Source organism: Mustela nigripes, chromosome 4 (assembly GCF_022355385.1).
Source record: "Mustela nigripes isolate SB6536 chromosome 4, MUSNIG.SB6536, whole genome shotgun sequence".
NCBI lineage: Eukaryota > Metazoa > Chordata > Mammalia > Carnivora > Mustelidae > Mustela > Mustela nigripes.
The window spans coordinates 87,616,625-87,635,108 of NC_081560.1; the positions used below are offsets into that span (position 1 = coordinate 87,616,625).

At 42.3% G+C, this 18,484-nt stretch overlaps 1 protein-coding gene across 1 annotated transcript in view; it reads right to left on the bottom strand.

Moving 5' to 3' along the window:
* Positions 1-18,484, bottom strand: part of LOC132016339 (pseudouridylate synthase 7 homolog) — a 47,967-nt gene that overhangs the window by 25,880 nt on the left and 3,603 nt on the right. The window contains exons 2-6 of the mRNA XM_059397577.1: positions 12,462-12,894; positions 10,127-10,211; positions 9,894-9,995; positions 6,715-6,859; positions 195-306 (exon numbers count right to left, since the gene is read on the bottom strand). Coding sequence (XP_059253560.1) covers positions 195-306; positions 6,715-6,859; positions 9,894-9,995; positions 10,127-10,211; positions 12,462-12,894 — 877 coding nt within the window. The remainder of the gene's footprint in view (positions 1-194; positions 307-6,714; positions 6,860-9,893; positions 9,996-10,126; positions 10,212-12,461; positions 12,895-18,484) is intronic.

Sequence of the window (18,484 nt, forward strand, 5' to 3'; positions counted from 1 at the left end):
TGAGTCATTAGCAGTATGCATGAAGGTTAAAAATAAATAAATAAATAATTCACCTACTGCTTAAGGAAACCGTAACTGGAGGGCACACTTGCTCTCTTTTTGCTTATTTTCCCACTTGTTTTTCATTAGCATTGAAAGAGGAAAATAAATTCCCGTGTTGTCATTTTGTGTCTGCACAAGAACAAGATACTAACCGTAAGTATTTGGACAGCACATTAATAGCATCCATGGTGTCTTTGTTTTCCTTGTACAGTACAAAGTGGCAGTAACTTCCCCTAGATTTTGGCCAAGAATGTTTTCTTGGATCTTAAAAGCAAAAAAAATTAAATGTTACACAGACCATAATAAAAGTGCTCTAAACCTAAGCTTTAGCTTATGAAACCTACAAGCTCATTTTTTGCTAGAGAACCTGAGTGAGAAATCCGATCTAGTCTGACAAGAAATACAGGTTAAGTGGTTACAGCTGTGTGGACTACAGGTATGACACTTCCTGTGACTGGAGACTGCACATGATCTGTCCACACTCACAAACAAAAGCTGAAAGGCAGGCTGTGTGACAAATGAGTATGACTAACCAACCATCCTCACACAGAGCAACTCCTCACACACAGGGGTCCCCACTCCCCAGAGGCGTTTACTTCACAAGCGCGTATCTTCTTGGTGGGTAACTGGCTTTCTGGAACACACGTGTCCAGAAGGAAAGAGAACTCCCCTTGGAATCTACAGGCCCTGCCTCATATCCCAAGCCAGGAGTTCACACATACTTGCCTCAGCAAGGATGGGGACAAAGCTTGTGAGGACTTGCCTTAGTGACACGTTCAAGCTTGCCAAAGGCCACTTCCTTCACAAAAGTTGAGTTAATCCTAGGTGGTTTACAAACGCTTCCCTGGCAGAGAGCATGGCTAGCATTCAAAACGTAATGGTCATGATTCTTGGGGAAAAGGAAACTCTAAAAATTAAGCCAGGTTAAATGTTAACTTTCAATGTGACCTTCTGAACTACAGTTAGATTATTCAACTTTTTGAAAAGTGACCAATATGTCCAGGCTTTGGAAAACATTTAAAAATTTTCTTTTAAATGTACTATCATCAGAGATTTTTTTTTAAATATTAGGATTTAAACTCTGATCGTGAAAAATCAACACAGTTTGGGAAAAACAGGTAAGCCACAACCCCACTTCCAGATGCTGTACAATGATGTTCCTGCATCTTGAGCGACACACAGCAGCAAATGTCATCTGTACACATATAATTCACTTGATTTCTACAACTTTGTGAAAGAAAAACTGTGGAAAAAGTATTTCATACAATCCTTAGAGTCTTCTTCTAAAAATGTTCCTTTGTCTTTGTCCCTAAAAATAATCCTTTAGGATGAACTCGTGAATCTGTCCTCTTCAGAGATATAAGAAACTTCTGGTACTGAAGTTGCTGGTACATTCCGCTTTGTCAAGGCAAAAAGCACTCTTGGTACGTTAGTGATTTACGCTAAAACGTAAACAACAAATGAATCAATGGATCATCTTGCAAAACCACCACAGCTTGCATGCTCAGCGAATTGCTTTCCCTTTCTGATAAATGGGAAGGTAAGACTCTTCTGTCTTGGACAACAAAAATATTACAAGTATTTCTTTGGCTCTTCGTGGGAATTCCTCGCAATTCATCCTCAGAAAATTGTGAATAACAGTATTATTTTTGGCTTTCCATCTAGCTCACCAGTTAACCAAAATTGTCTTCTACTTAGCACTTGGGAGAAAAATCATTGGCATTTCATTTTCTCTACATGAAACACCAACCGCTCTTACCTGCTGCAGTTCTGACCTCTGTCCAAATGCACAGCATAAAGAGCACAAGAGAGCAATGTTTAATTCGTAATAATATTAAAGTGCTTTAGAGGTGAACATGCAAATGATCGCATGGAAATTTCCTACCAAGAACTGCTACAGTACCTGGTAGTTATGTGGTGGGTTAACAGCCATTCAGACGTTAACAATGGAATGTCACAGAGGCAAACAGTGAATGAGGAGAAAACTCACCTATAGGTACCAGCTTCCCTGTCTCAGCCTCCTCACAAGGGCAGGTCTTTTCATCCTGAGAGCTGCACTGTCCGTACCCAAGGGACGCAGCGTAAGGTTTACGACTGAATACAGTGCGTTGTCTACCCAACACTAGTGTTACAAGGCATGTTAACTGGAATTTAAATAAAAGCTTAAAAAAAAAAAAAGACCTAATGCAAAATGCTGCCCCATCTAGAGATTCATTTTCACAAAGTGCTACTTGTGATTATCTTTTGGTGGTGACACTGCATGTAATTATTGTTTAGCTTTGTCTTTTTCTGTGCTTTATGAGTTTCTGGCATTGAGTTATAAAGATTTTTTTATTCGATAAAGATTTGAGAATTCCTTACAGAAAACAGCTCCTGAAAAGATAAATTTGAAGGGATTTAAGATGATTTTAGAGACTTCTATTTAATGCAATGTTCAGACCTTTTTTGTATCATTGCCTGACAAGTCATCTATTGTAAAAGACGTATTTGAGATGATTGGGGGAAAAACTGAATGTGCACTGGCTACTGGATATTCATAAATTATTGTTCGTTATGTAGGATGTGATAATGGTTTGGGGTTTTTCTCCTTAGCTGCTAAATACACACTGAAGTATTTATGAGTGAAATGAAGTGCTGCAGAGAATTTTCTTTAGAACACTCCACAAGAAAAATGAGCAGGAGGAAAAGATCAAGCAAAAACAACAGAATGTAAACAATCTTGAAGGTGGTTGGTGGGTCCACAGTGGTTCAATATATACCACACTCTGTGCTTGTTTGAAAATATCCATAATACAACAAAGTCGAAAAAACCTTGTGATCAGAAATGATGTAGTGGAACTGTATGCATCCTTAATGACCCCCTCAGGACCCCTTCCCCTTCCCAATCAACTATAATGGCGAGAAATGAATGAGGCTACAAGGCTAAAAAACTTAATGCCTAAGAGAAACCATGACAACCGAGCATGAGTTTTGGCTCACAAGCATGCATCTTTTATTAGCAAATCCAAGCACTGCACATGCATAGCATTATCTCCTCTGTCACTAACATTGACGATTCTTTTTCTAGGCACACTCAGTATACAAAATAGTAAGCATATGCATTAATTAACCGGGAATATTTTGAATAATGAAAAAATCCGCAAGACTCAACTTATTCTGGGTGAATGGGACTTTCTAAAACTCTAAATCCTTGGAATGCTAAGGAGCATTATGTAGCTTTGTAATTTAAGAGAATTAAAAATGACTTTCAGACTTTTTTGAGACAGCCTGTTTTAAAAGATAGAATGCAAAGAATTCTCAGGCTGAGATCACAGAAAGCAACCTTCTGATGGTCTGATAGGGCAGTGCCAGTTCAGTAGAAATAGAAACCAGAGAAAAAAAGAAACCACATTCGGGAAGGGTCAGGTATGGAGCACAGAGATCCTCATGAATAAGGAAGGAAAAATGTAGCTCTAGAAAGAGGACATGATGGTGTAGCATGCAGAACATTCTTTCCTTCTTATTCAAGGCCATTTCCAGGACTGCATCGCTGTACACTGACCTTCCAGCTATCACTCTCCTCCCAGAATTTCTGCCCACCCTCTCCACTGGCTCTTTCCCTTCAGGAGATCAAGACGCCCAGGACTCTTCCATTTTAAAAGTCAAACTTGCATCCCTCTCCACCATGCTGCCTTCCTTTCTCCTTCTCTTCATAGCTTATTTTTTTTTAAATTTATTTAGTCAAGTAATCTCTACACCCCAGGTGGGGCTCAAACTCACGCCTGTGAAATCAAGAGCCACACACACCTCCGAATGAGCCAGCAGCGCCCCTCTTTACAGCTTATTTCAAATAGCATTCCATACTGGTGTCTTCCAGCGCAGCCTACGGTGTCAACCGGTTCCCAATCCTATTCTACTGGAGTTTCTACAGCAAACGCCCCAATGATATCGATGTGGCTATAAACTGACAGATTGATTTCAGAGTTCTTCTCTTGCTGGACCCATCTGTAGTATTTTCCACTGCTAATCACTTTAGTTATTGGCATTCCCTCTTCCTGTGGATTCCACAATACCAGCCTCTCCCAGAGAGTTTCCTTCTTATCTGTCTGGCCCTTTCTCTGGGGTCTCTGTGGATTCCTTTATCTGGGTAGGTATCCCTGCTGGGATCCATTCCTTTCAGAAAGTATGCAGGAACCTCTACATATCATGTGGCAGATTTTTTCCTTATTTTTACTTAAGTCTTTTTAAAAAGATGTCCTTAGAGGCATTTAGAATATATGATCTATCTGAAAATACATATTAGTTTACCTGACTACATGGCTTATAATAATTAAATGATATTTTCAGAAAATACCGTTAGGCATGGTTTGGTAGGTGAATCAAGGTGCCCTGTCTATCAGACTGGATTCACAAACAACATAGCTTCGGAGGTAAAACAGCTGGTAATCTGTGGTGTCTGGGCACCATGATGTCTACGTTTTAGGATGCATGGCTCTAGCTGAGAAAAGTTTAGGTGAGAATATTGCCAATCTGCTTAGTAACGCATGTAACAATATCAGGGTATGGTAGGAAAGGAGCGCTAAAAACACTATAAGCTTAGCTTTGCAATGAATCTCTAAAAGCTAATTTATTCATATGCTCAAAACGGTAAGTTATCATTGGTACTGGACTCTATTTGCAGGGGCATGAAGGGTGGTCTTTGGATCCCAGCTCTCCCGACTTTTCCAACAGTCTTTAACTAAGGCACTCTTACTGGTGGGGAGTTGGATCTGCAACAGATGAACACAGGCCCTCCTGTGTTCTGTCTGGGGCTATGAGGAGGTGGGTGAGAATGGCTCAGACCTCCAGTCCACTTTGACCAAACGCCAAAACGACTCAAGCTCAAGAGGTTTAGAACTCTATGCAGGTGACGATCCAATCTGACCTGCCTTCATGCTTCCTCCAGTGAGAAATTCCTATTTTACTGAAGATGTGCAAGGGAAAGAGGGAGGGTGGTTCAAGTCCTACAGAGCTCAGCATCTCACCTAAAAAATCTTAAGGAAATTTCTTATTTGGAAAAAAAAGAAGATGGGTATGGCTTAGGCATAGAGAATGTGGCTAAAGACAGAATGTGAGAGATCTGATGCCACTCACTTGAGGGGAAAGGGTGGGAAGACTCTCAGGGCCACCATGACAGTGCAAATAAATGCCCTAACACCCCTCTCTGCAAGTCACAAAGGCCAGCATCCTCTAGGAAAGAAAGATAATTTCTAAGGAGCAGCCAATCAAAACAATCCAGGTTTTGCTAACCTGCTTCCTCATGACCACACTCAGCAGAATCAAGACCTTGCCTTTAAAAGGGGGCTGTTGCCCAACATGGGGACTGCCTCTCTACAAGGAACGGCTCACTAGCAGCCGCGCTCAGCCTGGGCTCCTTGAGAGAACGGGAGCCTGAGTGCACCATGGCACCCTCTCTATATCCAGGACAGTAACCAGCCATCTGCCAATCTTGGGAGAAGGCAAAAAAAAAAAAAAAAAATTCACTCAAATCACTTTCATTAATGCTTCTGAACAGCCCTGGCTGGAGAATCATTTTATACGGTGACTCAGACATCAAAGAAATGTGCAGCAAGCAAGACATCAGCATGTGGCTCGAGGAGTGATTAACCACCCATGCCCTCAGCTGTTCCAGAACACACCATCTCATTTCCTTTGCAGTGTCCACTGAGAAGTAGCCTCCAATGTCCATCTTCTCCTCCTACCTGCTCAAGATTTCTCATTTCTGTGTCACTACCCAGACATACTGAACCAACTACATTATTTTTTTTTCAGGCACAGCTGAACCTTATTTCTGTGCCCATTTTTCTTATAATGGCCTCATTTCTCTGGATTCATAGTTACAATTAAGGCTTCTCCCACTCACGCATTAACCTGAGAGAAGACTGACAAAGCATCAACAGTGTGAGCAGTCTTTTGTTACGCAGTCTTCGAGTTTTGCTCTGACAAATATATCTAGAAATAACTCTTCCCTAATAGAAGCCATCAAGCGTAGGAGACGAGGGTGAGGAAATATCTTTTTCCCCCACTGTCATTTTCATTAGAATTTTGTCTGCTGATTTGGCAGACGACCTATTTTTTAAGGATATAGAAATTTTCATGGCTATAGAAAATACATTAGACTTGTTTCAAGTGAATGATATACAACAAAAGATGAGCATGGGCAAAGGGATATTTTCCTGTATATTCCATGGGGTTTTTTTTGTCTGAGTGAAAAAACTCACAGTTGGAAAGCAGAAGGCCTTCCATTATAGGGGCTTGGCAGAAAATATGCCACTGGGATTTGGGGTTCACTGAAAGCTTTCTTTTCTCCATTAAGGCACAGAATGAGCAATACCCTTCCATTTTCTTTTTGAATTACCGCTGAGCCCATTCTGCTCCTCAGGGAACGTATCAAATTCCTAGCACTGTCTCTTCGGCACCACTGTCACTATGGCAAATCGTGACTCCCAAAAGAGACCCAGTGCTCCCAACCAGACACATTCTACAGGGCTGCTCTGTGAACGTGAAAGCTATCATCCACCTTCTCTGAAAGAGTGACATGGCCAATATCCTCTCCTGCCCACCAGCCAAGTAGTCCTGAAACATGAACGGGCAAGAGCAGGAGGAGCAGGACGGTCCCCGACAGCACAAATGCCAGGTCACTCGCACACTTACTTGCCAGAGCCTTTTTCCCAGCTGCATGGTAGGCTACAATATATTTCTTCCCCTCTCTGTCCTCCGTTTTTGTCTCTAATCCTGGAAACAGAGATTTAATCGCTTGATGGATGACGGTTCTTTTTTCTTTGGTGTCCTCAATAACCTATTAAAAACAGAAATACCGCGACTAGTGATTTAACAAACATCAAATAGGGAGATAACACTAATGAGTCAGTAAAAACACGAGTCGTGTTATCAACCGTGTGAAGTAACAGAGTCTGTGGGTAGGATTGCTGGATCTCCCAGAGCTCCGTAACGCTGCTCATCTTAAGAGCCTGTTTACTGAGCATGACCGCCGCCAGGCACAGTACCAAGAACTTCGCAGTCGTTGGCTTATTTAATCCCCATCATCTCCTCACCATGCCATCCTTACACCTGCTCGGAGAGAAGGAAAACGAAGCTGACAGAAGTGAAGGAATGTGTCCCAGCTCACAGCTGGAGGAAGGCGGCGCCAGATGTGAAATCCAGGCTGTGAGACTCCAGAGGCGCCCATCACAGACACTGCCTCTCAGGGACTCGGGGCTCTCAGATGGCGATGTCGGCAAGCTGGGTCTTTGGAGGATCACACATTCAACTCCCTGGAACACTCCAATCTACAACTGCCCCATAGTGAACCCTATATTAGATGAATTATTTTATAATGATGTTCTAGAACATTTGTTCATAATAAAAAATAAAATCGACATCAAGAAAATGTAAACTTATTAGTTATAGAACCATTGTTCAGGGGCGCCTGGGTGGCACACTAGGTTGAACGCCTGACTCTCAATTTCGGCTCAGGTCATGATTCTCAGGGTCGTGGGATCGAGCCCCGCGTCGGGCTCCAGCTCTGCACTGGGTGTGGAGTCTGGTTAAGATTCTCTCCGCCCCTTCCCCCTGCTGCACACATGTTCCCTCTCTCAAAACAAAACAAAACAAAACAAAACAAAACTGTTGTTCAATTTCTGAATGTCTCACACTAAGAAATACATTTCGTATCTAGATTCAACCACCAGAAGTATGTATGTGTATATGCCTTACTAAATACCTAAAATTTTTTTAGAAAAACAGTATTTATCCTTAATGTGTACAATACATTCTTATTTTCTGTTTTATCGTATTGCATTCACACAGATGTCGGTTAAGTTCTACTGAACTGATTCCATGACCCACTGAGGACTGCAATCTGCAAGCTGAAAAACACCAGGATACATTAAACTACTTGCTAAACTTAGTAATATTTTAGTAAAATTAAAAATGTAAAAGAAAACAAACTACATTTTAATTACAGACATGTGACATTTTCATATTAAAAATGAGTCTAGATCTGGTATTTACTGAGCACTGAGCTGGAATCAAACTTTGTACAGATGACTGAACACATAGTTAGACTTCAAACATTTGGCAAGTCCGTCCTCATTTTACAAACAAGAAAATGTGCCCAGGCTTTATCTTTAAAGGTAAAAACATTCAGTAGATGTCATGATTATAGGTTTTCAGAGGACACTGAGATCTGCCACTGTGCTGTACAAGCAAGAGAAACCTAAGCCACCCTCCTGGACAGCTCCCCAAAACAGTTCTTTGTTTTCTTTTTGGCACTGCAAGATTTTGTCCATTGGTAAATTCAGTAATTGATGAATCCTAAAACTGTAATATACATACTTTGGGGACATTTCGGTGGATGGGAAGAAGAGCCAAGGGTTGGGGGCAGATAATGAATTCTGAAAAGTTATGGTAAGCTCTTGTTAACTGGGAGTGATGGAAACCGGGATTTCAGACAACCCCTAATCAAGTAGGTCATTAAACTATGGTATAAAATGAATTTAACATAAACTTAAAATTCTACAAATCTTATGCTACAAGACTCTTAAAATCTTGTATCACCTAGAGCTGCGCTATCCTGTACGGCAGTCATGAGCTACAGATGGCAACGGAGTCCCTGAATGTGGCTAGTCTGAACTGAGCTATGTTACCAGCATAAAAGAACACCAAATTTTGATGATTAAGCAGGGGGAAAAAAGAATGTAAAAACATCTCATTTGTAAAAAAAAAATATATATGTATATAGATTACCTGCTGAACTATTCTATTTTTTATTATTTTTTAAAATTTATTCTTTTATTCCAGAGAGAGCAAGAGTGGGGGAAAGGGCAGAGGGAGAGGGAGAATAATCTCAAGCAGACTCCCAGCTGAGTGCAGAGCCCAGCGTGGGGCTTGATCTAATGACCCCGAGAGCATGACCTAAGCCGAAATCAGGAGTCAGATGTTTAACTGACTAAGCCACCTAGGTGCCCTGAAATGATATTTTAAAATGTACTAGGGTAAGTAAAATATAATGTAAAAATTAATTTCACCTCTGTAAGTTTTTAGAAAGTTTAAAATTAAAAACATGGCACGCATTATAATTCCACTGGACAGCACTAACTGAGAATAAAATTTTCATAACAAAAGCTTTTGAAAAGGCATCCACTATTGCATTTAGTAGCTCAGCTCTCCTTTTCCTCCACAGTGGAAGCTGATTGAAGTTGAGCAGAGAAATCTCCCTTCTCTTTCCCCAACACCTCTCCCTCTAAAAACCCACCTGAGACCCAGAGGCTGTAGGAGGCAGAGCCAAGGCCACGGCCTCCCTAGCAGGCCACACATCTGATTGTCAGGCTGTCCTAGTCTTTTGGCTACAGACACCATGTGATAGAAAAACTACTCTATGATTCCGAACAATACCTTTCTTTGTTGATCTGTGGTCATGTATAAAATTTTCTTAAAACAAAAACGTTAACTTTTTTTGTTATAGTTTATCTGGATACAGGTTATCTGCCACTGACAGAAACATTTTTTAAAAATTCTACTTATTTATTTATTTATTTGACAGAGAGACAGAGTCAAAGAGCACAAGGAGGGAAATGACAGAGGGAAAGGGAGAAGGAGATTCCCCTGCTGAGCAGGGAGCCCCATGCCCTAAGGCAGACGCTTAAGTGACTGAGCCATCCAGGCACCCCAATAAAAACATTTTTAGTGTAGTGCTCTTTTAGATCAAATAGAGCAAGGCCATCCTTTTATAAACTACTGTAATTTTTCTAATAGACACTTTGATATGTTCACCCAAAAAGAAGCACTCAAAACTCTAAAGAAACTTTTCCATACATTTTTGTGCTATTTACCTCGATGGCAACACTGGTTTCCTTATTTTTAAAAAGCTGGAGTTCTTCTAAACGCTGTTTTTCTTCAGCTGTCAAAACCGTAAATACATCTTCTGAAGGATCCTTGAAAATAATGATGAAACTCTCAGTGAGTCAAACACAGAATTTAAAGCTGTTAGAGATCTGTATTTCCAGGATCTCCAGGAAATGCTATTTTATATAGAAGGTGACTTTTGCTGGAGAGCTGCTCTTACCTCCTCATCCACTGGGACGGACAAGTCATCCAAATGGCTGATCTGTCCATCTTTTCCTATTTCATGAACAACGAAGTCGGAGTACCTAAAATGAAAAGGAAACACAAATTTTCAAAGCATTAACATTTTGCTTCCTAGTAATTTTAGGAGAAAATTTATTAACATTAAGCCTTGTTGTACGAAACGGGGATTTAAAAAACAATCTTCAGTACAAAATTCACATGGAATTATTTCTTCTGGTTTCTTAATGAATTCTAAGCCATGGCTTGGCTTTGTATTGGAATGTAAGGGCCCTCTGAACTTCTAGAATATTTTTTCAGAGAAATGCATAAATCAAAGCATAGGAATGTTACAGAGACAGTCCATACTAAAGTGAATCCTAGGGACACCTGGGTGGCTCAGTTGGTTAAGCAGCTGCCTTCGGCTCAGGTCATGATCCCAGCATCCTGGGATCGAGTCCCACATCGGGCTCCTTGCTGAGCAGTGAGCCTGCTTCTCCCTCTGCCTCTGCCTGCCATTCTGTCTGCCTGTGCTCGCTCTCTCTCCCTCTCTCTCTCTGATAAATAAATTAAATCTTTAAAAAAAAATAAAATAAAGTGAATCCTAAAATATGGGACGGTTAATTAAATCGGAACCCTGTGAGTCTACCATGAACCAACCTGAAGCTTACATTTATGCTAAATACTCTACACACATTACTTAAAATCCTCTCAAAAACCCCAAGATGGTATTAGGAGCCATTTTCTGGAAAAGGCTACTGAGGCTCTGAGTTAAATAAACTCAGTGACCGGACCAGACTCACACCCAGATCCACCTGCTTTCTACTGTAGATGTGGCACATTTAGGTGAAAGAGCTGAGTTTAAGATTTGAAAACCAACTCAAGAGAAAACTTAAGACCATTTACAATAATGTATTTTAAAGAAGTAAACAGCACTCACTCACGTATGAGCAAGGCATGCCACAAAAATTATTTTTATTTACTCATTTCATCTTTAAATGGCTTCATCTGACTATTTAGGCAGCTCTTCTCCATCCCATTCTGTAAGGATCTATTTTATATTTTTATTTTAGCCAGAGGCTTCCACTGAGGTTAAACAATAACTTTGTTGTTTAACCCTTAAACTGTTCCTGCTCCCCTCCCCCCAGGGGACTTAAAAACAAGTCCTGGAAACCAGCTCCAGGTGTGGAGGCCAAGAAAAACAAGGCTGTACCCACCTCTGAGTCTAGCCCTGACATAAGTACAGCCATCTTGGCAAAGCAAAAGCTGGCACCTTGCACTGTAAGAGTGGGTTAGCATAAGAATGGCCATCCTGAAGGCCAGGAAGCCATTTTACTGAGCGTCCGTAACCAGCCCACAAGGGCGCGTGTAACTTGAGATAAGAGAAAGTAGCTAAAACCTGAAAAAACAACTTAATCATATACCACCAGGGTGGTTAGGTGGTGGTGCCACAGGGACCAAATGTTGAAGAAAAACAAATAGTTAACTTGCAGAGATCACAATCCTGCAAGACAGGAGTCTCCCTTGGTTTGCAAAGGTCCTGGTGATTTACAACAAAAAGGGCTATCTCTTCAATGGCCCAATTTCCAGAGACAGATGGCTTAGTTCCTCAAGGCCTAAGATCGCCCTCCCCACCAGAAAACCGAAGGAGGCTGAGGCAGAAGGAAATGTAAATAAAGTTAAATTTCTTCTAAACTTAAGTCTCACTTAACCGCCAGGATGGCTCCAGGGTGACGCCGGGGTGGCAAAAGGTTAAACAAAGTTAAACTGTCAAAGTGGGGCACAAGATATGTCTATAGCTATGATAAAGTGCCTTGAAAATTATATATAAACCCTTGGCTTTGAGTGCTCGGGGTCCTTGTTGAAACCTGCTGCGCCAGGCAGATACTTGGACCTCAGCTAGCTGGAAATAAACCTAGCTGTGTGACTTGCATTATTGAGAGTGTTCTCTAACTGAGGGGTGGTCAACTCCGTACCCTAACAATTCCTTTGTGACCATCAGTAAACAATTCTTGGGGATAGAAAGCTAAAGAGAAGAATAACCAGAGGGCGCCTGGGTGGTTTAGTCATTAGGAGTCTGCCTTTGGCTCAGGTCATGATCCCAGGATCCTGTGATCAAGCCCCACATCAGGCTCCCTGCCCTGCGGAAAGCCTGCTTCTCCCTCTCCCATCCCCCTGCTTGTGTTCCCTCTCTCGCTCTGTCTGTCAAATAAATAAATAAAATCTTAAAAAAAAAAAAGAAGAAGAAAAAGAAATAGAAGAGCCTTTTGCTGGTTTCTTCCTCAAGAAAAGAACAAACAGAACGAAAATAACTTGACACGTAAATAAAAACATACCTTTCTTTCAAGATGCCTGAAAATCCCTGATGAGAACTTACAAACTTGGTGATGCCAACATCAAGTTCAGTGAGGCCGTGCTTCATCATGTCTGCAAAACTCTCAGCTTCCTCCTCCTCCTCACCCTCCTCCGAAAGGCCATCTTCTTCCTCCTCCTCCTCTTCCTCCACCTGCACATCAGAATTCTTTCTACCTTCTTTGGCACTTACAGCTGTGGGCGGTCCAGGCACGTCTACACGGCCGGGAGGAGAGTCGTGCTCCAGCCCATCCTGACCTGTGGTCAGACTGCCATCCAAGACCTTCTGTCTCTTTGCCTCCTCAGCTGAGGCCACACAGTCATTATCTTCGACAGCATGAGACCCACGTTTCAGCGACACACCAGTCACTTCTGTCATCTCCATTCTTAAGGCTCCAAAAAAACATTTAAGAGAACCTTTTGGGAAGGAAGAGAGAGAAGGAAGTAACAATCACTTCTGTTAAGAGGTGTTAAGGGGGGGCACCTGGGTGGTTCAGTGGGCTAAGGCCTCTGCCTTTGGCTTGGGTCATGATCTCAGGGTCCTGGGATTGAGCCCCACATTGGGCTCTCTGCTTGGAGGGGAGTCTGTTTCCTCCTCCCTCTCTGCCTGCCTCTCTGCCTACTTGTGATCTCTGTCTGTCAAATAAATAAATAACAATCTAAAATTAAAAAAAAAAAAAAAGAGGTGTTAAGGGGTGAGTTTCAGCAAACAAAGGCACAATTAACTTTGCTCCTAGGATCCTAAAACTCATTTATTACAATAATTCTTCCTGATGCTGGCACAGAAAAATGGCACAACACTTCTGCATAGAATTTGAGTGTGTTTCATAAACCTTAAAAAAATGTATGTTCTTTGACCCAGAAATACTACTTTCAGGGATTATCTTAAAATAACTGAAGTGCTTAAAATTTTTGTTAAGTGTTTCAAGTTCAGCTGTAAGAATACTCATCTCAGTGCTTTCATATTAGCAAAAAACTAAGAACAATGATGCCTGGGTACATAAACTAAACTGAAAGACCCTCACTCCGCACCCAAGAACCAGACACCACGTCTCCACTGGATGCAAGTCGCAAGAGGTGATTTATTGTTTACACAAGGCGCCTGCGGACGCATCAGCCTCCTGTGGACTGAGCGTGCCGGGCTAAGTTGGGGAGCAGATTATATAGGGCAGGGTTGGGGTGGCGGGAAGCGAACTTACAGAAGCAGATGCATGGTTACAGGGATCTGATTGGTTAACTTAAATCAAGCATAGTCAGGCGTTGGATTCAAGGCAAGGACTCAGCCGTTTGTTCTGGTGGGCCTTGCCTCAGCACTCTGGAAAGTCCCAGGTACACTCTGTTTCTCATTTGTCTTCCCTTTTGACAGGCCGGTTGACCATAGACATCCTGGTATGTATTGCCATCCGGCTATGGGGACATTAGGTTACTTAATCAAGCCTTCAGCAAGGGGACAGGGGGTGCTGTGGGGATATCAGGTTACTTAAACAAGCCTTTAGCAAGGGGAGAGGGGTCTTTCAAAACAATAAGTCAAAACAGTGTGAACAGAAACTGGGAAAGGTGGTTACTTCTAGGACATGGTATGGGTGGCTGAGCACAACAGGGTGACCTGCTGTTTTTACTGAAAACCGCAGTCAGGCCACTTGAACTTTGTTTCACGAAGATTATCATCCTTTCAAAAAACTCATTAAACAAAAATAGTGCATAAATACACTTACTGACATGAATGCATACTTGTACCATATGAAAAATAAAAAGAAAAGGGGATGCAGAGTTGCTTACTGGGTACAGAGTTTCAGTTTTGCATGATTAGAATGAGCCCCGCATACTGGTTGCACAACAGTGTGAATGTGTGTAACACTGTTGAACTGTATGCTTCAAAATGGATTAGATGGGGCACATGGGTGGCTCAGTCGGTTAAGGGTCTGCCTTTGGCTCAGGTCAGGATCCCTGGGTGCTGGGATCCAGCCTTGCGCTGGGCTCCTTGCTCAGCGGGGAGTCTGCCTCTCCCTCTGCCCCTCCTCCCACTTATGATCACTCTCAATTAAACAAATAAAATCTTATAAAAAAATGAATAAACTGGGATGCCTGGGTGGCTCAGGGAGTTAAAGCCTTTGCCCTCGGCTCAGGTCATGATCCCAGGGTCCTGGGATCGAGCCCCATATCGGGCTCTCTGCTCAGCAGGGAGCCTGCTTCCCCCTCTCTCTCTGCCTGCCTCTCTATCTACTTGTGATCTCTGTCTGTCAAAAAAATAAAAAAATAGGGACGCCTGGGTGGCTCAGTTGGTTAAGCAGCTGCCTTCGGCTCAGGTCATGATCCCAGCATCCTAGGATCGAGTCCCACATCGGGCTCCTTGCTCCGCAGGGAGCCTGCTTCTCCCTCTGCCTCTGCCTGCCATTCTGTCTGCCTGTGCTCACTCTCTCCACCCCCCTCTCTCTGATAAATAAATTAAAAAAAAAAAATCTAAAAAAAAATAAAATAAAATAAAAAATAAATAAAAAATAAAAATAAATGAATAAACTAATGTTACATGTTATGTGTATTTTGCCATAATTTAAACAACACAGATTATCATTTAACCAGCCCACACATAATGTAATGAAGGAAAGTCTAAGAAGCCATACATACTTCCCAGTACTGAGCAGTTTGCCAGCCGGGTAACATGTGGCAATCAAAATAAATACATTTATTGATCTTACTTGGTACTCTTGGTGAAATAAGGATAAAAGTTTTCCTATGTTAATTATATAGGGAGATGACTGCTCATGAGCTCTCCCCGGATCTTCTGTAGACTTCGTGCAACAGGTGCTGAAACTGTTCCTCACCTACAGAGATCAGACACACTAAATAGCAAATCTCTAAGGAAAGAGTGGGCCTGAACAACCAGCCACCATGAACGGCCACTAACATCACAACAGACAGACAACCAGACACACCGCAAGCCCCTGAAAGCACGTGCTATATCATCTGTGAAGTATTCTTCTTCTTTTTTTTTTAATCTTACTTACTTATTTATTTGACAGAGAGAGGCAACCAGAGCAGGAACACAGCAGGAAGTGGGGGAGGGAGAAGCAGGCTTCCCGCTGAGCAGGGACACCCGATGTGGGGCTCTATCCCGGGACCCGGGACCATGACCTGAGCCTAAGGCAGACCCTTAACCGACTGAGCCACCCAGGCGCCCCTCTGTGAAGCATTCTAACTGACTGGAACTCGATGTCTAGTTGGTAGGTTAGATGGCATACAGAGACAGAAGGTTTTAAACCCCACCACAGGGAGGAACTAGCAAAATTCTGAATGTGGAACACTACAAGGACAAAGACAGTTCCTTCACTAATAAACAACAAATGGGGAAAAAGGGAGGGGAACTTAACAGATAAACTTAAAAAGAAATGCAATGAGTGGATTCTTCTTTAAATAAGTCAACTATTTAAAAAACTGTTTAGGACAATCAGGGATGCAGAAATACTGGTGATATTTTATGACATTAAGGTAGTATTATCAATTTTTTTTTTTTTTTTTAAAGAGAGAGCATTTGTATGTGAGAGTATGCAGAGGAAGAGGGACAGGGAGACCCTCAAGCAGACTCCCCGCCCACGTGGAACCCTACATAGGTCTCTATCCCAAGACCCTGAAATCATGACCTGAGCCAAAATCAAGAGTCAGACAAGAGTTGGACACTTCACTAAGCCACCCACGGGCCCCAGTACTGTCAACTTTTTAAGGTACAATTACGTTACTGTGGTTACATTAAAAATAGAATTCTTATGTTTTAAAGATACAAAGTGAAATATTTATGGTTGAAAATTATGAAGTCTAGAATTTGCTTCAGGATAATTTACCAGTGATGAATGGAAGTGGAAAAGGTATAGATTTGAAACCAGGTAGGTAATTACTGAAACTAAGTGATGGTAACAAAACAACTTCTACTTGGAGCTTTTGTTTTTCTTACAAGAAATTTCAAGCCTACAAAGTAGAAAGAGATACACAAACTATTCTGTTCCAATCAAGCCACTGATGTTTTCCCCTCTTCTGTCCCACCCTCTGTCATCACCTGCTCTTCCAACCAGTTCCAAGAAACTGTCTCCTCCACCCTCACTTCCTCAAGTGCCCCAAGCCTTAGTATCTGTGAGCCACCACTCGACACTCCTGCTCCTTGGTCCTGCTCCATGATCCCTGCTAGACCCCAAGCAAGTAACAACCCTACTGCCTCCGTCTGTGCTCCTTGTTGCTGCTGGAGAAAACCACACCCGGTAAGGAGAGTTCTTCTCTTAACGACCGACCGCCATCCCAGGTAGGGACAGGCTTCTCTGAGTCCTGCTGGCCATCCACAAAGAAAACGGAGATTACCTTATCAGAACCACTTCCCTAAATACAGCAACCTTCTTAAAAGAATCCGTGGTCACCTGAACACTCACTCCACCCCCTCCACAAACACCGAGCACCCTGCACCCTACACCACAAAAAGACACTGTAGCAAATCAAATTACTGCCCCACCTTTGAGGGGCTAACATTCCTTCGAGGGAAGATCCGGCTTCTTCCTCCAACACACCAATCCAATTGTTTCTTTAAAGTTCCGTGATGGCGTCCTTGTGCCCAAACCACAGCTGTGCCATCCTGGCTCTAACTGACATCTTTTCCCAAAGGGACATGGTTCACTGCTTCCCTTCCTTGAAACCCTGCTTCTACTCCTTGCCCTTCTCCTGACTCTCAAGCTGCTCTTTCCCCTTCCTTCTCTGCTGCCACTTAAATGGGGGCATCTCTAGCTTCCCACCCATCTTGTTCCCAGCTCCAATTCGTCCAGCCGAGACCCCTTTCCAACTTCCTGCATTGCCTGGGGGCCCAAAGTAACAGTGAGGACAGCTAAGCAACTGCAGAGTGTGCACGCCGAACGCACTGGGGCCCCCCCTGGGCCCTGGGGCCGGGGGGGGGGGGGGGGGGTACCCCAGAGATTACAGCTCTGGCTCCAGCTTACCCAGCTTGGAAGAGCTGAACCAAATGCTCAAATTCAACATGCCCTAAACTGATCTCAGCGTTTCCCACCTTACACCTCTTACCTCAGGGGATGTTACCACCAAGGTCAGAATGTGGTCATCAGCCCAACTCCTTGCTCTTCCCTCTGCCCATATCAGTGATTTCATGCAGACAGTTCCAGAAGGTTTAGAACAGCACTGTTATGCCATCCCCGGAATAAGAATATAGGCAGATCATGCATATGAAGTATCACCCACTGGTTTCAACCCAGTCTGGGGGTTGAGTTTCTTTCTCTGTAAGGCTGAAAAATGATGATTTGCTCAGAGGTCTATAATAGCTGTTCCCAGTCAACTGTTGGTCATTAATATTTATTATGGATGGTTTACACAGCAGAGCTGTACTGCTGAGTCTGGGGAAAAAACAAAGCTTCTTATGCTTCTTTTGTTCTCTGGGCTAATGATTAAACATGGTTTCCTCATTCAAATACCATTTAATTTTAAGAGACCCTCATAGCACTGCCAACAGCACCAAATAAACAGGCCTTTAATATTCTTTGGCAGTTTTTTCCTTGATACTTGTAGATACTTGTCTAATCTCTTTTTCTTATTATGTTTTACTGTAAAGACAAGCTCATTAACTAATCTAACTTTTGTGTTCCCAATTAAATTATAGTTTTCATTTGTTTTAGCCAATGGCTCTTTCACAGGCATTAATTATTAAAGTATACATAGCATCAATATCTATAAATCTGTTAATATATATTTTGCTGGCACTTGGGTGGCTCAGTTGTTTAAGCAATTGCCTTCGGCTCAGGTCATGATCCTGGACTCCCCAGACTCAATCAGATCTGCATCAGGATCCCTGCTCGGCAGGGAGTCTGCGTCTCCCTCTGACCCTCCCCCTTCTTACCCTAGCACGCACACACATGGGCACTCTCTCTCTCCCAAATAAATAAATAAAATCTTAAAATATATGTATATTTTATATATTAAATGTATAGGTATATTTTATATATTATATATATGTGTGTGTGTGTGT